The following is a 21,576-nucleotide window of genomic DNA, read 5'->3' as shown; positions in this document are numbered from 1 at the left end:
AGAAGCTAATTCCTCTGCAGCTAACGCCTCAGAAGCTAACGCCTCAGCAGCTAACTCCTCAGAAACTAATTCCTCAGAAGCTAATTCCTCTGCAGCTAATGCCTCAGAAGCTAACTCCTCAGCAGCTAACTCCTCAGCAGCTAACGCCTCAGCAGCTAACTTCTCAGAAGCTAATTCCTCTGCAGCTAACGCCTCAGAATCAGCAGCAGCTAACTCCTCTGAAGCCAATGCCTCTGCAGCTAACTCCTCAGAAGCTAACTCCTCAAAAGCTAACGCCTCAGCAGCTAACTCCTCAGAAGCTAACGTCTCAGCAGCTAACTCCTCAGAAGCTAACGCCTCAGCAGCTAACTCCTCAGCAGCTAACTCCTCAGAAGCTAACTCCCAGAAGCTAACTCCTCAGAAGCTAACATGTTGTCACAAATTGAAACCATTAGATATCACTGGTTACAACAAAAATATTGTGCTAAGTTTCAGCAATGATAATAAAAATTTATTCTGTTAATACTAAAGCGCTATAGTAAATTAGGTTTACCATTTCTCCAGGGATAAACTAAGTGATTTATATTGTTTAACATTTAAATTTAAGATTTAATCGATACATTTTCTTTGGAAAATGCAAACAATCATAGCTTGATTGTTGTTGTGTTACCATAGCTACAATTTAATGCCTGTCAGGTTGTTCACAAATACACCTCAGCCAATAAGAACCAGAGATTGATTTAAGCTCCGCCCCCTCCCAGAACCCACCAACTCTGACTCAAACTGGAGGCGAAATTCTTCATGTGAAGAGAGGCCCCTGAATCAGAGGCCCCTGAATCAGAGGCCCCTGAATCAGAGGCCCCTGAATCAGAGGCCCCTCCCGGCTCTGGACTCACCGATGTGGTACAGCCCGATCCAGTCGGTGGCGTCCACCTCCTCCTTGATGTCCCAGGTGATGACCAGGTTCTGGCCGCGGTTCAGCGTGTACTCCAGCGTGGACGCCGTGAGCGAGGAGCGGCTCTGCGAGGTCACCAGGTCGGTGTCGCTGTTGGCCCTCGTGAGCCCGACCGGCCCGCCTATGACGGAGGCGGCGTCCACGGCCGCCCCGCCGCGCTCCGCCAGCGTCCGCAGGTTCTCCGGGCTCAGCGTGTGGCGCAGGTGAGGGCTGCGCCGGCGGGGGCCGACAGGTGTTCACGGCCTCCCACCGACAGGTTGGGGGGATTGTGGGAGCGGGTCCTGGGTGGGAGGACCGCGGTGGCGAGGGACGGACGCATGCTGGGCGGCGGCTCACAGACACAGACGTACAGGAGGAGAAGAAAAGAGCTTCTGGACCGAACCTTAAAGCGCTGCTGCCGGATCCGGATCCCTGTGACTGTCTGACCCAAACCGAAGAATTTCACGGACCGCCATGGTCACAAGTCAAAGGTAACAGGAGGGTCACAGGTCAGCTTGAGGAACCTCCGGGGAGCAGAGAGGAAACCAGAGTTAGAATTAAATGAACAGAGAACAGCCTGAGTCCAGCACCGTCCTGCTGCTGGTCTCCAACATGGCCGACAACATGGCCAACTCTTTACCAGGCTTCTGCCTGGTAACAGCTCGCTAATCCTAATCCAAGACTAAATATTAGTTGGACACTAAATATTTAACTCAAGCTAATATTTAACTTGCTCAATATTAGTTGGAAGCTAAATATTTAGCTTGCAGTTAATATAAATACTGCTAATGTATAGCTAGCAAGCTAAATATTTAAGTTCAAACTAGTATGTAGCAATCTAAACATTTAGCTTGCTAGCTAAATCTTTGTTTGATGGAAAATATGTAATTTTAAAATATTTAGCTCAGTGCTAAATATTGAGCTTAAGCTAACAACAAGCAGCATTTAGCTTCTATGCTCAAATCTGGAAAAACTTCCAGAAAACTGCAAAACAGCCGAAACCCTGACTTACGTTAAATGAACGCTAACCTAGATAGAGCTGCTTTTGGACCATAATAAGTGTCAAATATGAACAACTTTTCATTAGTTTCATTTATTTTGACACTAAACTGTAATGTGAGTTCAACAGCTGAAGCTTGGTCCAAACCGGGTCGACAACAGAACCGGGATCCCACAGTGTTGATCTGAGGCCAAACTCCTCACTCTGCTGTCTGGCAACAACTGGAGGATTTCACTTATTGTCTCACGTGACACATGAAACCTTTCAAATTAAAAGCGGGGCAGCGGGCTTTATCTGCAATCAATGCGGCTGAACAGAACCGCCGACCCGACCACCGGGAGGAATCAGAAGGAAAGCAGGACGTTCCTGACTCGACAAGATCCCACCCACACACACCACACACACACACACACACACACACACACACACACACACACACCCACACACACACACACCCACACACACACACACCCACACACACCCACACACACACACACACACACCACACACACACCACACACACACACCCACACACACACACACACACACACACACAGTGAAACCTCAGACAGGGATTTACGGGAGAATAAACCTCCATCCAGATGCAGGCGCCGTAAATCCGGCTCACGGCGCCGACCCGTTCTGATTCTGATTCTGGGTCTCATCCCAGAGACCGGCCGCTGTGACGTTGCCATGGTTACGTAATGGCGCCGCACCTCCACAGATGTTGGGAGCGGACCGGACCGGCCTGCAGGTGGAGAGCAGTGCAGCAGAGGTTCTGGGTTGTAATCCCCCCTCCGGTCCGGATTGACCCGGATTACCGACCCGTTTCCAGGGAAACCGCCTCCAGCCCCCCAGGGAGGGGTCGTCACAGGAACCGGTCCGGTTTCTGTGGTTCTGATCCAAAGCACGCTGCAGAGGGGTCCAAGGCGCGGTCCGGGGGCCATTTCTGGCTCGGACCAGAGTTCTGGACGGAGCGAATCTGCCCCACTAACAGAACAGAGTCACCAATTTATCTAACAGAAAAATATCTTCTTCACAAAGAACAAGGGCAAAAAATACAGTTTGGGTTTCATTTTTACTCTGAAACCCAAACGATAAATCAGAACCTGGACTGAAACGACGTTCTGATCCACTTTATGTCAAAAAGAATCATCTTCACTTTATTACTGAACAGATACAATAAAAAAACAATTTTTAAATATTTCTAAAATGTTTTTCTCTTCTTTAACTGAAGGATTTTGTCAAAACGTTTGTACAGATGGCTGACCTTTGACCTCCAGGTGGTCTCACTGGAGGATGCTTTTATCTCATATTTGATGATTTAATGAGGATTTCAGACTGATTATTGCTCTGATGTCTCTCCATACCAGACTGCATTGATCAGAAAACCATCTTTTCTCCTCAGGATGAAGAAAAACTGAAAATGTTTCAGATTTTCTGTTTACACAGAAAGATTGTAACATTATTTATGCTCATTTTGTAAATGCTGCAGGGTTTTTATGTTGAAATGTTTTCCTCAAAACATGCAGAAGAATTTATTTTTCACAAAATTAATGTTTAACACTTAAACTGTAATGTGGATATCAGTGATTACAAAGTAAAAGTTTGACATTTAGTTCTATTTATTGTTGTAATTGTTTGACCTCATGCAGTGAAACTTAGTTTCAATGAAAGTTTTATGATATTAATCAGTTTTCATACCATTAAACAGATGATAGGAAAACGGCTAAATTTAGAACTTTTATTCATGTTCTAAACTAAAAAATAAAAATATTAGTTCTTCAATAATATTTGTATTTTTTTGATATGTTATCAAATATCTATTTTGTGTAACCCCGATTGAGCTGAAGATCTGGATCCAAAAACATTACATTTCAACCTTGCTGGTTTTAAACATTTTAAATATTTCTTCTTTTTATTTATTTAATTGGTAAATATGTTTATTTGTCGGTTTTTAAACGACCCAGACATGTTTATCTGTGGGGAAATAAAACATATTTTTATGAGTCTGTGATGTGAAACGAGCTGATGAGGATGAAGATGAGGATGAAGATGAGGATGAAGATGAAGGTCTGATCAGAGGAAGCTGCAGATCTGAAATGCTGCGTTTGCATCTTTAGTTTCCTTCAACTTTGATCAAAGATTTTAAAACAAAACAGGATGAAGGCCTCATCATCATCATCAGTGTCTTTTACCGCAAACTGATCTGACTGCAGATCGATAAGAAGCTGATTGATAACCAATCACAGGCCAGCTCGCCCCAGCTGGAGGCCAAACCGAACCGAACCGTGTCAGCAGAATCCATCTTACATAACGGCGCCGTCCCGCTCCGCCTGTGCGGGACGTGCGGGGACTGTGCAGGGTTACTGTGGGAATTCCCTACGTCATCGCCTCTCATGTAGCATGCGGAGCTTCACGCGTGAAGCTGGACGGCATCCCGCATCGGTGCGGAGAACCGCTGCGGCTGTTTCACTGACACGCACCATCATCATCATCATGGTTACCTCTGTCCCCGCTGCGGGGCGAGCACCGCACGCAGCTTACCTTTGACGCAGAGCTGCGGGTGGAGGAAGGTTCCCTCCTGCGGGTCCTGCGGGTTCTGCGGGTCCGATCCAGAGGTGCGCAAGGAAAGCTCAGCCTCACCTTCCTCTCTCTCAGCGTGTGTGTGTGTGAGTGAGTGTGTGTGTGCACCGGAGGCTGCTGTTTCTGCGGCTCTCGCTCTGCCTCTCTGCGCAGCTGCAGTCCGGCTGCAGAGCACGCGACTCACCGGTGGATGGCGTCACGCGTCCGGCTGGTTCCCGCTGAACACCGCATGGTGACACCGCATGGTGATGGGGAAAAACCCCGGAGAGGGCGGGATTCACCCAACCTGTAGAAGCACACAGACCTTCCGGTTACATCATGTTTAATATTCCGTCTGAAAGCTGCAGCTGCTGGACTGGATCCAGTTTTCATGCAGGAAGAGGATCAATCCTGCAGACCAGACACCTGATCAGGTTTCTGACCAGGTGTCTGATCAGGTTTTCTAGAAGCTTCATCCAGAAACTCTCGTGCTGACAGGAAGTTGTGCTGAACCGCCATGCTGAGCACTGCTAGCTAAACAGTTAGTGGGCAGGCTAATCTCAAGACAGTCAACATTAGTTCCGTTATGGAAAAGAGAAACACAAACATATTTAGCAGATGCTAATGCCTAACCCTAAACACCAGAGCAATAGAGGCCCAGATCTACCACACCAGACAAGACCAAGGTGTAGGTTGTGCAAGGAGGCCCCTGAGACAGTCCAGCACATCACAGCAGGGTGCAAGATACTGGCAGGGAAAGCGTACATGGAGCGACATAACCAAGTGGCAGGCATAGTGTACAGAAACATCTGTGCAGAATATGGACTGGAAACCCCGAGATCAAAGTGGGAAACACCCCCAAAGGTGGTGGAGAACGCCAGAGCTAAGATCCTGTGGGACTTCCAGATCCAGACAGACAAAATGGTAATGGCGAACCAACCAGACATTGTCGTAGTGGATAAACAACAGAGGAAAGCCGTTGTGGTAGATGTAGCAATACCAAGTGATTGCAACATCAGGAAAAAGGAGAAACTAGAGAAATACCAGGGCCTCAGGGAAGAACTGGAGAGGGCCTGGAAGGTGAAGACCACAGTGGTGCCTGTGGTCATCGGGGCCCTCGGGGCAGTAACCCCCAAACTGGAGCAGTGGCTACAACAGATCCCAGGAACAACATCAGACATCTCAGTCCAGAAATGTGCAGCAGTCCTTGGCACAGCCAAGATACTGCAGGACCCTCAAGCTCCCAGGCCTCTGGTAGAGGACCCGAGCTCAGAGGATAAGAACCACCCGCGGTGGGTGAGAAGGGAATTTTTTTTTTATATATATATATATATATATATATAACTTTAGAACGTTCAGTTTCAGGTGAAGTGACGTTAGAACTTGAAATATTTACAAATGTTTGGTTGAACTCCATCCTAAGTTTTATTGACGCCTTTCAGCTGCCAGTAGAAAACAGCGGCAGCCTTCAGGATCAGACTGCAGGGAAATACCGCCCCCAACAGGCTGCAGGGAGGTACTGCATCTTTAAACAAATCCAAACATTTCAACACAATATTTCACATTATTTTATTCTGGTTCAGTCATGTGATTTAAATACCATGAAACGATTCTAAATCTCTGATGCGTTTGTTGTGAACTGGCTCTGTATTAAATTTAAACCCAAACAATTTTTAATAAAGAAAAACCAGAAACAGGAGTAATTTTCTCAGTTTTAATCAAACATTTGTTCCAAAAGTCCCATTTACAAATAAATCAGCTGAAAATATAAGTATAAAAACATCAAGCAGTTTGTAGTAGCTAGTAGGTAGTAGCGGCACAGCGAGCTAAATGGTTAGCCATGCTGAGCCCGGTTAGCGCTAACATTACTCCCACTAATGCTAAAGCGCTAAACCAACATGGTATTTAGCTAACCGTATTAGCTGAATATGCATAGCTATTAGCTACAGTTAATATTAGCTACTGTTAGCTGAAGCAAAGCCAACTCGCTAAACGCAACCCTGTTGATGCTTTAATAAACTGAAAGTTTACCAAACAAATTATTACTTCAAAAGTTTACTGCAAAATTTAATTCAGGGGAGACTAATTTTTCAAAAGGTGCCAATCTGTGTAAACAGATTGAGGAAAGCGCTAAATCTGTTTACACAGGACAGATCTGGTATCAGATCTGAAGTGGTTGCCGTGGTAACAGAAATATGCAAACAGAACCGGAGCTGAGCTGTGGAGAGACTGCAGACGGAGAGGCTGCAGACAGAGAGACTGCAGACAGAGAGACTGCAGACAGAGAGACTGCAGACAGAGAGACTGCAGACAGAGAGACTGCAGACAGAGAGACTGCAGACAGAGAGACTGCAGACAGAGAGACTGCAGACGAGAGACTGCAGACAGAGAGACTGCAGACAGAGAGACTGCAGACAGAGAGACTGCAGACAGAGAGACTGCAGACAGAGAGACTGCAGACAGAGAGACTGCAGACAGAGAGACTGCAGACAGAGAGACTGCAGACGGAGCTGCAGACAGAGAGACTGCAGACAGAGAGACTGCAGACAGAGAGACTGCAGACAGAGAGACGGCAGAGAGAGACTGCAGACGGAGAGACTGCAGACGGAGAGGTTGCAGACAGAGAGACTGCAGACGAGAGACTGCAGACAGAGAGACTGCAGACGAGAGACTGCAGACAGAGAGACTGCAGACGAGAGGTTGCAGACAGAGAGACTGCAGACAGAGAGACTGCAGATGAGAGACTGCAGACAGAGACTGCAGACAGAGAGACTGCAGACGGAGAGGTGCAGACAGAGAGACTGCAGACAGAGAGACTGCAGACAGAGAGACTGCAGACGGAGAGGTTGCAGACAGAGAGACTGCAGACGGAGAGGTTGCAGACGAGAGACTGCAGACAGAGACTGCAGACAGAGAGACTGCAGACAGAGAGACTGCAGACGGAGAGACTGCAGACAGAGAGACTGCAGACAGAGAGACTGCAGACAGAGAGACTGCAGACAGAGAGACTGCAGACAGAGAGACTGCAGACGGAGAGACTGCAGACAGAGAGACTGCAGACAGAGAGACTGCAGACAGAGAGACTGCAGACAGAGAGACTGCAGACAGAGAGACTGCTGACAGAGAGACTGCAGACAGAGAGACTGCTGACAGAGAGACTGCTGACAGAGAGACTGCAGACAGAGAGACTGCAGACAGAGAGACTGCTGACAGAGAGACTGCAGACAGAGAGCTGCAGACAGAGAGACTGCAGACAGAGAGACTGCAGACAGAGAGACTGCAGACAGAGAGACTGCAGACAGAGAGACTGCAGACAGAGAGGCTGCAGACAGAGAGGCTGCAGACAGAGAGGCTGCAGACAGAGAGGCTGCAGACAGAGACTGCAGACAGAGGCTGCAGACGGAGAGACTGCAGACAGAGACTGCAGACAGAGAGGCTGCAGACAGAGAGACTGCAGACAGAGAGACTGCAGACAGAGGCTGCAGACGAGAGGCTGCAGACAGAGAGACTGCAGACAGAGAGACTGCAGACAGAGAGGCTGCAGACAGAGAGACTGCAGACAGAGAGACTGCAGACAGAGGCTGCAGACGGAGGCTGCAGACAGAGAGACTGCAGACAGAGACTGCAGACAGAGAGGCTGCAGACGGAGAGACTGCAGACGGAGAGACTGCAGACGGAGAGACTGCAGACAGAGAGACTGCAGACAGAGAGACTGCAGACAGAGAGACTGCAGACAGAGAGGCTGCAGACAGAGAGACTGCAGACAGAGAGGCTGCATGCTGTCTCAGGCTCTGCCATCTTCAGCTGGAGCTTCCACCAGTTCAGGTCCAGACCTGTCGCCATAGAAATAACGGGTCTGGACCAGAATCTCAGGCAGGACAGAAACACAGTAGAACTGGAGCATGAGGCTAACGGGTTCAGCCAAACCTCTGATTTCAGGAACATTCAATCACCAGACAAAATATTACAAATGTCCCTTTAATCTCAGGTCATTAGTCACAAAGGGCAGCTTTTGATTAGAAAACACCCGGCACATTTAAAACACGCTGTAAAAACCTCTGGAGAGTTAAGCTCACAATATCCAAAACCATCAGAGAATAAAAACTTTCCACTTCTTTTCCAATTCGCCTCCGTCGATCCGAACGGCTGAAGGACGAAGTCACAGTGAACAAGTCAGAGTCCAGAACATCATTGTGAGTTTATGATCTCTTCTACCAGGTCGGCGCACGGTCACGACGAGGCACCAAAACCGCACGACAAAAGCCAGGGTCACGAGTTTCCACACTCCGGTTCACCATCAGTGACCACAGGGCATGGCAGGTCCTAGTCAAATCATCCATTTAGTACAACGGCAGACACAGAGGCTTCCCACTGGGAGCCACATTTAAACACTGGAACCAGTAAGGTCCACTTCCACTGACGGCAGGAGTGAAGCAGGAAGGCACAGCGGCCGACAGGCGCGACGCGAAACCGCTTATCGCTTCAAACACACATTTATATTTAGTCATTTTCACATTTCTATATTTTCAAAAATGTCAATTTTTCCATTAAAAAAAAAGAACATTCAAATTTCTACATTTTTAAATGTCACATTTTAAATTTAAATTTTTAAATGAATACAATTTTTAAAATATTTTTATTTTACATTTTGAAAAAGTCAATATTTTAAAAGTTTCTGTGTCGAAATATTACACATTTATTAGATTTTAAATTCATACATTTAAAAGCTTCAAATTTTTCAAAATAGGTACTTAACATATTTATTAATGTTTTAAAAATGTTTTTCTTTTTGTAACAACATCAACATTTTAATGTTGAAAATGGTAAAAATGAATTTTATGATCTGATTCTCCGTTTTATCGGCTCCATTATAAAAACAAAAAAGTTCAGAAAACCCAAAAAGCATCAATAAAACACAAACAAATCATTTCTGTCTCTCTGCTCGGTTTCAGCAGAACCGGGTCAACAGAACCGGGCCAGCAGCGAACCGGGTCAACAGAACCGGGCCGAGCGGCTCTGCAAGGATGCTTGTTCCACACAAAATGGAATCAATAACTCTGTTATTGATTCCATAATCTTGATTCTGGTTCTGAACTTCAGGTCGCTAACGGTTTACCATTAGACGCAATAAGGCAGCAGAGTCGGACCTTTTGGGCCGGTTCTGATGGTCTCCATGGCAACCAGAAACACAGAGAGGGAAATGTAACAACCAGAACAGAACCAGAACAGAACCAGGATTCAGAACCAGGATTCAGAACCAGGATTCAGAACCAGAACAGAACAGATTCAGAACCAGAACAGAACCAGGATTCAGAACCAGAACAGAACCAGGATTCAGAACCAGAACAGAACCAGGATTCAGAACCAGAACAGAACCAGGATTCAGAACCAGAACAGAACCAGGATTCAGAACCAGAACAGAACCAGGATTCAGAACCAGAACAGAACCAGATTCAGAACCATGAAGATGGGATGAAAAAGGAACCGGTGAGTGAATGGAACAATAAAAGGCTTTTATTCTGAAGGGTCACCATCAGGCTGAAGGAAGTGGTGGTTGTTCTGGCAGCAGGGTGAGGTCCTGACCTTTGACCCTGTCCTCTGGTTTGAGCCCGTTTGGGACAGGAGACAACATGGTGGTGGCAGCGTCATGCTGCAGGACTGAACCGTCAGCTGGTCCAGCAGGTTCTGGGTGGACCCGGCTGACGTCAACCTTTGACCCTTTGGACGATCATTAAAGCCCAATAAGGGGCGGGGCCGTCTGTGAGGCCACCGACCCGGAAGAGGAGAAAGTGTTTCAATTCAGGTTCTGAAGAATTTATTTGAACCGCTGCCTCAGAGCTTGTTCCACAACCAGAACCCTGACCCCTGACCTCTGACCCTGACATCTAACCCCTGACCTCTGACCCCTGACCCGGAACCCTGACCTCTGACCTGGAACCCTGACCTCTGACCTGAACCCTGACCTCTGACCTGAACCCTGACCTCTGACCTGAACCCTGACCTCTGACCTGAACCCTGACATTAACACAGAAACAAACCGGACCTCTCCAACGCCACCCTGCTGCTCTGCTTCCAGGATGATGAATGTAAACATGACCGGTTCCGGCGCCAGGCGGGCCATCAGAACCTCCTCCTCAGAACAGCGCCCCCCGCTGACTCCCTGACGGCGGAGCAATAAGGCAGACGAGGCGGCAGGACGTCCGGACGGCGGGCGGGTCGGTTCCCGGGCCGTCAGAGGACGCAGCAGACACCCAGGGGGACCAGCACCGCCAACAGGAAGTAGGCAATTCTGTAGAGGTGGAGTGAAGAGAAGGTCGCCATGGTGACAGCCAATGGGAGCGGGAGGCAGGAGACGACAGGCAGCAGTCGGCTGCAAGACAGGAAGGAGGAAGTTCAAAACCAGGAAGTGTTTGAGATCTGCTGAAGATGAAATAAATCTACAGAATATTTATTTGATCCAATCTTTGAATCAAATTTAGATCAAATAAACACATAAATGTTGTGGCCTAAGATAAACATGAACCGTAAAACAAATGCAACACAAAAATGCTGCAACCACAGAAAATAAAAACAAGGATAAAATCCTGCAAACTCAAAGCCTTAGTCCTCCAGGCCACTAGGTGGAGTCTGGACTCACTAATATTAGCTTCGTAAATATGCTGCTGTTCTATTAAAATATAAGATATAAAGTATAATGCGTCTTCTCTTCCTTCCTCAAACTTTTCCTCTGGATTTCCCGTCTCTACTGACTCCGGTCCCAGATGCTCGGCTCCCCCTGGTGGCCTGGAGGACAAACCTTTACTGCAGCCAGTTGGCAGCGTTTTCTGTCTGTTTTTTAGTTTTGGTGTTTGCAGCTTGTTCTGCAGCAGATGGTCATCACACTAATTATATTCAGCATAATAATTACATGGCTACTTACTGAATTTTGGTTAAAGATCAATTTACTGAGATAAGAATTTCGGAGCAGATTTTGAAGGGGTCCAGATCCTGTCGATTGTCTCACCTGTTGCTGAGCTGCAGCGTGTCGCAGTTGATGAGCAGCAGGGAGACGCAGACCAGAGGCACGGAGTGAAGCCAGCAGGGATCCGGGTCCAGCCGGGTGCAGAACCTGTTCAGGACAAGAAGGCCATGATGCGTGGGTCAGACAGGGGCTCCACTCCCTGCGGTGCGGGGCGGGGCGGTGCTTCGCTACCTCAGGCTGCGGCCCCAGTGGAGCAGCGACGGCGCGCCGAGCACGGCGGGCAGCAGCAGCAGCGCCGCCAGGCTGAGGTGCAGCTGCAGGTCGTCCCTCACTTCCTGCAGGGCGCTCTCTGACAGCAGGGGGGCGCCGCCGCGCTCGCCAGCCGCGGCCTCCGGCGCCCCGTTGGCGGCCGGTTTCTGATTCCGTGGCGCCTGCGGGGACGGAGAGCGGGTTCTGGTTTTGGGCCAAACAGAACCTGCAGGACGGGTTCTGCTGGATCTTACCAGGTTCAACATGTGGCTCAGAGACCGCTCCGTCATCTGCAGCCGCAGGACCTGAAGGCAACACGGACTGAAAGTAAGTACACCCTGACCCGACATTTTATCAGCCAGAGAGAGAAAAATATAAATATTAGAACGATAATAAAATGAATAAATAAAACAAGAGTGAAAATAATAAAATCTAAAAAAGAAAAATTCAATATTACACAAAAAGAATTATGAATAAATAAAAAAATAGACTGGAACAAATAAATACAAATCAAAGTTTAAAAATACATAACATTAAATAAAAACAGTGAAAAAATATTGATTTGGGTCAGAACCGCTGGTGGAGGTTCTACAGCGAGACGGACCAGGAAGTACTGAGTTTAACAGCAGGTTCTGATCCGGTTAACGACGGCGTGGAACGAGTGGGGCAGTGTGTGTGTGTGTGTGTGTGTGTGTGTGTGTGTGTGTGTGTGTGTGTGTGTGTGTGTGTGTGTGTGTGTGCTTCACCCGGTTCAGGTGCAGCAGGCCAGCGGCAGTGATGGCCAAAGCGCCACAGGAAGTGGATCCGGCCGCCGCCAGGCAGACGGCCAGCAGCAGGCGGGTTCGGAGCCGCAGCGTCCCGGCGCCTCTGGAGACGGACGGCCTGCGGAGCAACGGCCGCCGTCAGCGGAGAGTTCAGAGAGAACCGGGTTCTGACCCGACCCGGCGTTACCTGTGCAGCGGCGCCAGCAGCAGCGAGGCGAGCCGCACCAGCAGGCGAAGCAGAGCGCTGGCCCAGAACGCCACGGCGGCTCCCAGCACGTACAGCAGCGGCGCCAGCAGGTGGCGCCACTCCTCTCCCGACTCCGCCCACTCAGGAAGCGCCTTGTCAGGCGGAGTGGGGGGCAGGGCGTCCTCTGGGGGGAGGAGGTCCCGACAGCAGCTGGAGAACAACAGAACCGAGACGTGACCCAGAATGACTCGGAGGGCGGGACTCGGAGGGCGGGACTCGGAGGGCGGGACTCGGAGGGCGGGACTCGGAGGGCGGGACTCGGAGGGCGGGACTCCGGCTCACCTGAGGAGGATGTGCAGCAGGTAAACAGGAAGGTTGACCTTGTGCAGCTGCAGCGCCCCGCCCATCGCCTCGCTCATGTCTGCCGCTCGGCCCGACGCCAGGATGGAGGACAGCTGCCCCCCGCAGGCCAGGAGCAGCGCCACAGCCGTGTAGACCGGAACCAGCGGCCCGCAGAACCGCAGGACCTGGAACCGCAGCAAACTACTGTTGCCTAGCAACGAGAAATCAGCAACTTCTGTCTGGATGAGCAAAAGCTGGACTTACCTGTCCCAGCACCTTGGGGAAGGAGGTTCTGACCGACACCTGGAGGGGAGGAAACATTCTGCATTTGGATCGATCACACTCTGATGTGGGACTCCTCTAAAGCAGTCAGAGCTGCCAGCTGCTAATTTGGGATTAGCAATCCAGAGTCACCAGGCTGAAAGCAAAGCTCAGCGCTGTACCTTGTACTGGCAGTTGGGGGCGGTGTGGAGCTGCAGCAGCACACTGGAGCTGTTGTCAGGGCGACTCGTGTGAAGCATCCCTGAGATCTCTGCGGCGGACGGCGAGCTGGCAGACGGGTCAAACTGGGTCAGAACCAGCAGCAGGAAACGGAAAACAGCTGCAATCAGGAAGAGTCACCTGGCTGTGGTGAAGGAATCCTCCCGGAACCAGGGAACCCGCATCCGGTACACACCGGGCAGCCTGTCTACACACACACACACACACATGAACACACACACACACACACACAGACATGAACACACACACACACACAGACATGAACACACACACACACACACAACACACACAGACATGAACACACACACACACACACACAGACATGAACACACACACACACACACACACAGACATGAACACACACACACACAGACATGAACACACACACACACACACACACACACAGACATGAACACACACACACACACACACAGACATGAACACACACACACACAGACATGAACACACACACACACACACACACACACACAGACATGAACACACACACACACACAGACATGAACACACACACACACACACACACAGACATGACACACACACACACACACAGACATGAACACACACACACACACACACACACACACAGACATGAACACACACACACAACACACACACAGACATGAACACACACACACACACACACACACACACAGACATGAACACACACACACACACACACACACACACACACAGACATGAACACACACACACACACACAGACATGAACACACACACACACACACAGACATGAACACACACACACCACACACACACACACAGACATGAACACACACACACACACAGACATGAACACACACACACACACACACACACACACAGACATGAACACACACACACACACACACACACAGACACACACACACAGACATGAACACACACACACACACACACACACACACACAGACATGAAACACACACACACACAGACATGAACACACACACACACACACACACACAGAGACATGAACACACACACACACACACACACACACAGACATGAACACACACACACACACACACAGACATGAACACACACACACACACACACACACACACACACACAGACATGAACACACACACACACACACACACACACACACACACACACACACACACACACACACCACAGACATGAACACACACACACACACACAGACATGAACACACACACACACACACACACACACAGACATGAACACACACACACACACACACACACACACACACACACACAGACACTGGGATCATTGCTCCACGTCACAGGAAGTTGGTTCTCTTCCACAGGAAGTACCTACCTCTGGTTCCTCTGCACTGACTCGCTACGCTGATCCGGAAGGCCTGGTAGACCTGGACACAAGATGCGTTTGAGGCCTGGAGGCAGCGTAGGAGAAAACAATGCTACTGTAAAGATGGCTACCTGGTGGAAGTGCAACAGCTGGATGTTGTGAAGAAGTCCAGAGGAGTTCACTGTGACGTCACTGGCTTGAAAACCTGCAGAACCAGAACCACCAGAACTTTTTTGCGAAGCAGCTTTTAGCAGCTCTTAACTGTTTTTCTACTGTTAAAAAAACATCTTGTTTTGCTGTCAATCAGGTTATACAGAAGATTTGCCCCACCGTTAGTGTACATGAATCTATGATGCTAATTAGCGACACCAGGCAATTAGACTGACTTTGATCCTTGTCATTTCTTTCTATTACTGGTTTTGCTGTTGCTCCAACTTTGCTTTAACTCACCGAAGGACAAGACATGCGGCACAGAGACGGACCGGGTCAGAGATTCTCTCTCTGCCACTCACACTCCACCGTGAACTGAAGGAAGAAACAAACACTTGTTAAAGAACCTCAGGCCGGGTCAGAACCTCAGGCCGGGTCAGAACCTCAGGCCGGGTCAGAACCGCCAGCGACCCGGTTACGACCCGGTTCAGGGGAAGGGCGGGCTGACCTGTGGCTGTTGAGGTTGGGGCAGAAACGACCAGATGAGTGAAGGAGGACAAGTCGGCCAGACTCAGAACCAGAACCTGAGGGAGGAGACGGGTCTCATTAGAACCTGAGCAGAACCGGGCCGAACCGCGCCGTTCTGCTCAGGTCACCTTATAAGCTGGCAGCAGCTCGGTTCCCATGGACAGGTCCACGGCGCGTCACTGAGGACAGAGAGACAAGCTGCTCATCCCAGACACCAGAGCGATTCAAACGTCTCAATAATTCAAGATGGCGGCTTTTACCAGGAGGCGTTGCCATGGAGACAGCCGAAAACCCAGCCGCTCGTCTCCTGTTGGACGACAGCAACACGTTTTACCAAACCGATGATTTAAAGGGACAGAAACGCTAAAATCCACCTTGTTTCCTCATCGCTGAGCAAAGAGAAAAATGATTTTAACCAAAGTGAAAATCAAAGTTTTATAATCAGCAGAGGGAAGAAAAGCTGCAGCTGGGAGGAGCCAGAAATCCACTGGATGGTTAACAGCATGAAATGATCAGGCAGCCATCTTGTTTGACAGCAAGGCTGAGATTTCAGGTCGACTCCCAGTGAGGAAATCTCAAACTGAAACGTTTTCAAAAACTGTCAAGGAAATCAAGGGAGAAAAAAGAATCAATTTAAATCAGGCATGAAAAATCCAGAGCAGCAGAAAAACCATCGAGACGAACTGAGAGACGAACTGAGACAAAGTGGGAGACAAACTGAGACAAAGTGGGAGACAAACTGAGACAAACTGGGAGACAATGTGGGATCATAAAGGAGGAAGTTCTGGAGTTGTGAGCAGAACCCACCAGGTTGTTGCTGCGGCAGTAGAAATGACTGTAGGCGTTCCGCCGACTGGGCAGAGCAAACAGGAAGTACTTCAGCTGTCCTTCCTGTCAGACAGAGCAGAGCATCACTGCAGAACCTCAGAACCGCCTGGCGGACCTTCTGTTGCCTGGAGGAGGTTCTGCTGGTACCTTCGGGGTTCTGTAGGACAGACGTAGAGAGTTCACTTCACTCCAGGCTTCAGGAACATCTGGACAACAACGGAGCAGAACTCAGATCAGGAACAGTCAGAACCAGAACCACAATACGGCAATCGACCCGGCGATAAGGAGCCCCCGCCTCTAGACGGCGGCGCCGCCATAAAGACCCGTTCTCTAACCCAGGATGGGGACGGACGTGTCCTGGACGTCTCTCAGTGTCCTGACGTTGTGTCTGATGAAGTGATGGTTCAGGACGCTCCGCCTCCTCTCTGGATCATCTGTGAACTGTTGGACATCGGATCAGCGGTGAGGACAGAGATCTCCGTGACAACAAGCAGCTGAGCTGTTCAGACCTGTCTGGTTTGGGCATCGATGAGGTCAAAGAACGCCCTGACTGTGGCGAGGACCAGCTCTTTGCACCTGCAACAGAGACACATGGGGTTTGAGACTCCTGACGCAAAAGCCAGGCGAGGCGGTGGGCGAGGTGGCAGGAGAGGCGGCGGGCGAGGCGGCGGGCGAGGCGGCGGGAGAGGCGGCGGGAGAGGCGGCGGGAGAGGCGGCGGGCGAGGCGGCGGGAGAGGCGGCGGGAGAGGCGGCGGGAGAGGCGGCGGGAGAGGCGGCGGGCGAGGCGGCGGGAGAGGCAGCGGGAGGCGGCGGGAGAGGCGGCGGGCGAGGCGGCGGGAGAGGCGGCGGGAGAGGCGGCGGGAGAGGCGGCGGGCGAGGCGGCGGGAGAGGCTGCGGGAGAGGCGGCGGGCGAGGCGGCGGGAGAGGCGGCGGGCGAGGCGGCGGGAGAGGCGGCGGGAGAGGCGGCGGGCGAGGCGGCGGGAGAGGCGGCGGGAGAGGCGGCCGGCGAGGCGGCGGGCGAGGCGGCGGGAGAGGCGGCCTGTGAGGTGGCGGGAGAGGCGGCGGGAGAGGCGGCGGGAGAGGCGGCGGGCGAGGCGGCGGGAGAGGCGGGGGCGAGGCGGCGGGAGAGGCGGCGGGAGAGGCGGCGGGAGAGGCGGCGGGAGAGGCGGCGGGCGAGGCGGCGGGAGAGGCGGCGGGAGAGGCGGCGGGAGAGGCGGCCTGCGAGGCGGCGGGAGAGGGGGCGGGCGAGGCGGCGGGAGAGGCGGCGGGAGAGGCGGCGGGAGAGGCGGCGGGCGAGGCGGCGGGCGAGGCGGCGGGAGAGGCGGCGGGCGAGGCGGCGGGAGAGGCGGCGGGAGAGGCGGCGGGAGAGGCGGCGGGCGAGGCGGCGGGAGAGGCGGCGGGAGAGGCGGCGGGAGAGGCGGCGGGCGAGGCGGCGGGAGAGGCAGCGGGAGAGGCGGCGGGAGAGGCGGCGGGCGAGGCGGCGGGAGAGGCGGCGGGAGAGGCGGCCGGCGAGGCGGTGGGCGAGGCGGCGGGAGGCGGCGGCGAGGCGGCGGGAGAGGCGGCGGGTGAGGCGGCGGGAGAGGCGGCGGGCGAGGCGGGGGAGAGGCGGCGGGAGAGGTGGCGGGCGAGGCGGCAGGAGAGGCGGCGGGAGAGAGGCGGCGGGCGAGGCGGCGGGAGAGGCGGCGGGAGAGGCGGCGGGAGAGGCGGCAGTCGACTTACCAGACGATGGAGAGGTGATCGGTGGAGACCCAGGTCCGGGGAACCGCCGTCACCTGACACAGATCACAAGGCTCAGCACAGGAAGGTGCAGCGACAGGACAAACTGAACATTACAAACCGGCCGTACCACCAGAGACAGCTTGTTGGGGTCTCCTGGGTACAGGGCAGGGACGTCAGCCCAGACCGGACCTGGTAGTCACGGTAACCGCCTCCCACCGACAGCACGGTGATGTTCCTGAGCTTGGCCGCCTGATTCACCCACTTCCTTCTCACCGCCGTGTAGAAATCTAGCAAGAGGGTTAGAACTGAGTTACCACGGCGACCAGCATCTCGGCGGCCGGCACCACGCCGTCCGGCTCGGCTCACCCAGCAGGTGTGGGTCCAGGGCCAGAACCGGGGCCATGTGGGGGGAGGCCTGAGTGATGATGAGGCTGACCAGGTGAGGGTTGAAGCGGGGCAGAGTGAACAGCGCCCGGGCCAGAACGCCCCCCATGGAGTGGCCGACCAGCGCCACGCTCTGCGGCGGCGCCTGCAGCTGCTGCGGGGAAAACGGACCTTTATGTGACAAACAGCTGAACAGAACTTTATGTTCACAATTTATTTATTTACATTTGATTTAGATAAGAATAAATAATATTTTAAAACTTATTATTTTGTATTTATGTATTACTAATTTGTGATTTTTTTATTTCTTCTTTAATATCATTTAGTTTTCTTCTGGCCACGTTTCCATCACCAGTTTAAATGTGTTACTTCCTGTTGGTTTGTCAACTAAACCTGCTGAGGTCAGAGGTCGGACCGGACCGGTGCCAGCCGGTTCTGACCTTGTATAGCCGCAGGATGGCCTTGATGCTCTCATGCAGGAAGTGGGTCTGCCGGAGCAAACTGCCGCCGTAAAGCGCCACCAGCTCCTCGTTGAAGTCCACGGTGAAGACGTTGAGATGGACGCCTCCCTCCATGTTCTCCGCCTTCCTCAGGGCCACCGAGCCCAGAGAGCGGGCTGCGTCACATGACGGGGAGAGCCAATCAGAGAGCAGGAAGCCAGGCATGAAAAACCTTTCAACCTGTGGGAATGGATGGTTCCCCTCACCTTGCTTGTAGCTGCCGGCGTTTCCGGGCAGGAAGAGCACGGGCGCGCCGGTGAGTTTGAGCGCCCGGGTCTCCTGAGCGTACAGGCCTCGCCGTAGAGGTAGAGGCCGTATGCCGGGTAACGTCTGGCCACGCGTCTGGGCAGAGACACGCGCTGCCAACAAAAACCACAGACAACGGAAAATTACTCATTCAAAACAGTTTCTGTTTGCACAAAGTCGTTCTCGGCTTTTCTGAAAAAGGTTGACGTACTGAAGAGGGCCGATGGAAACACACTGAATGTTTCGGTCACCTGACCAATCAGCTGTTTTGCGTCTTCCTGCAGGTGAACGTGTAACATCAGCTGCATTAACACGAACATCACGGCGCCTTTAACAGCCTTACTGTTGCCAACTCAGCAATTGTGTTGCTACATACAAAAAAATTGGCATCAGTTAAAATGGGAATCGGTGTGCAATCGGTGCATCGTTACTGCTGACCCGAGGTTATCACCTGGTGTGACTAATGAATCTATATCTGATGAAATCATTGATTTGCTCCAAACCAATAGATGAAATCGATTCTGGTTCACTTTCTTTATTGTAAGTGAAACTGGAACAGTTTTCGGCTCATTGACAGCTGGAGGGAATCGGCCACCAGGACGTGTTCAGTGACAGTCGCCCTGCTGTTGGCATCTCTTTGTTGCCGTATTGAGCAACGATTCAGACCAAAGTGATCAGCCGGTCAGGATGTTTGCAGATCTCAGAAACCATCCGGGTTCTGATCTGCTTCTCTTCTGCTCCGACCTGCCCAGGAGTTTTAAGGGGTTCTTCATCCAGAACCCCGCTTATCTGATTCTGTGACCTGACAGCAGCTCCCTGGACCCAGCAGAACTCCGGGGGAACCGGCCAGGACTCACCCGGTACTCCGGATATTCAAACATGTAGGTCATGCTGCATCGGTTCTCCTCGCAGCCGGTCAGCAGCTCCCGCAGGCCGACCAGCAGCAGCCCCAGCGCCGCCCCGTACAGCGCCACCGCGGCGGCCCTCATGGTTCCGTCGAACCGGACTCTCCGAACCTACTGCGGCCTCATCTGTCGGTCCGCCTGGTCAGGGTGTCACCGCCAGTCCAGTCGAACCAGTTCACAACTCAGCCTCACAGGGTGCACTCCTTTACAGTCAGCCGGCGAGGAACCGGGCAGAAAGGTGGGCGTGATTTGGGGGAGGGGGGCAGCTGATAACCAAGTGACCTGATGTAAGCAGGGCTGATTGGAGCTAAACCTGGCCCCTTATAAAGACGAGTAACGTTGTTAAATCGATATAACGTGATGTGTGGGAACCAGGAAGTGTTCGACCTTAAATGACGTCACAAAGGTAATTCTGCTGAGAAAAAACCGCCTTTCTCTGAGCGGCTATTTGGATAACTCCTCCCACACCGCCCCTTGCCCGAGTTGTCCACCGGCTGACTACAAAAGATGCGCCCACTCAGGGTGTTTAACCAATCAGAGAAAAGGAACTTGTGACGATTGACCAATAGCAGATCAGCTACTGAGTGACGATTTGTGCGCGTGAAAGTGTCAGTTGGATTCAATAATTCCCACCTAAAACATTATTTACGGTATTAGGAAGATGTTTTTTTTCTGAGTCTCCTGCTGTAACCGGTGGAAGGACTGGATTAAAACCAGCTGAACGACCGGGCCCAGTGCAACTGTTAACTGGTTTTACCCAGATGAAAACCAGACCAGTTTCTTATCATGAAACAAAAAAAAAATTTTTTTTTTTTTATGTTTTAACTTCAGTTTTACTTGAAATAGGAATTAAAAGATGTACAGGTTTCAAGCTGTTCATGGTGAGTCCAGCAGGTTGATTCAGAATCTCATCTCATCATGTATCCATCATCTGAGAGGCGGGTCCATCACAGAGACCAGTTAAACCAGTTAAACCAGTCAGGACACATCAGGAGAACTGGGAGAGGCGCAGAGCTCTGAAAACCACCATCTTCCTCCCATTAAAGGACTTTTATTCAGGAAATTATTACTTTACACATGGAATAAAACACACAGAAAACGTCATTGCGTAGCTGCTCTCCTATTGGTCTATTCTCGCAGGTTCCAGCTCTGATTGGTTGAATCTTTAAGTTCTGATTGAACTGAAATCTGTTGCTCAAAGTTTCTTGAAAACAACAATAAAAGGAAATGGTGGAATATTATTTTAATGTAGAAACAACATGGAGGTCCTGTTCTACCAGAACTGGGTCGTAGAACTAGAACCAGTCAGCAGCAGGTCTGGGTCAGAACTCCATGTTCAGCCTTCAGTTTCACGTTAAATCCAGTCAGCAGGTGATTATGTCATCCGCTCGGAACCGGACCCAAATCCAGTCCAGGCGGTTCTGGTTCCGTCCCTCTGGGCTCCTGGTGAGGAGAAGCGGCCGGATCGATCCTCAGTACCGGCCCCTCGGCCTAGTCCAGCAGCTT

General features: G+C 51.4%; 1 protein-coding gene and 1 pseudogene across 1 annotated transcript; both read right to left on the bottom strand.

Moving 5' to 3' along the window:
• The window catches only part of LOC129357757 (E3 ubiquitin-protein ligase HECW2-like), a 24,359-nt pseudogene extending 19,615 nt beyond the window's left edge, over window positions 1–4,744 (bottom strand).
• A 5,864-nt stretch (window positions 4,745–10,608) lies between these two features.
• On the bottom strand, window positions 10,609–20,246 carry LOC129357759 (GPI inositol-deacylase-like). Its single transcript, XM_055026790.1, is given in 29 exon segments — window positions 10,609–10,848; window positions 11,482–11,586; window positions 11,671–11,870; window positions 11,943–11,993; window positions 12,435–12,570; window positions 12,640–12,849; window positions 12,982–13,166; window positions 13,246–13,284; window positions 13,425–13,530; window positions 13,603–13,669; window positions 14,820–14,871; window positions 14,942–15,015; window positions 15,261–15,308; window positions 15,311–15,335; window positions 15,461–15,544; window positions 15,617–15,686; window positions 15,749–15,795; window positions 16,296–16,379; window positions 16,464–16,522; window positions 16,652–16,757; window positions 16,826–16,892; window positions 18,036–18,088; window positions 18,163–18,194; window positions 18,197–18,322; window positions 18,402–18,573; window positions 18,860–19,035; window positions 19,126–19,215; window positions 19,218–19,278; window positions 20,023–20,246. Coding segments are annotated over 29 exon segments (2,796 nt in total). The 5' UTR covers window positions 20,155–20,246; the 3' UTR covers window positions 10,609–10,709.
• Window positions 20,247–21,576: the final 1,330 nt, after the last annotated feature.

Source organism: Poeciliopsis prolifica, unplaced genomic scaffold (genome assembly GCF_027474105.1).
Source record: "Poeciliopsis prolifica strain line A6 unplaced genomic scaffold, Auburn_PproV2 SCAFFOLD299, whole genome shotgun sequence".
NCBI lineage: Eukaryota > Metazoa > Chordata > Actinopteri > Cyprinodontiformes > Poeciliidae > Poeciliopsis > Poeciliopsis prolifica.
The sequence above is the reverse complement of the archived record's forward strand: the minus strand, read 5'-3'. Positions and strand labels throughout refer to the sequence as shown.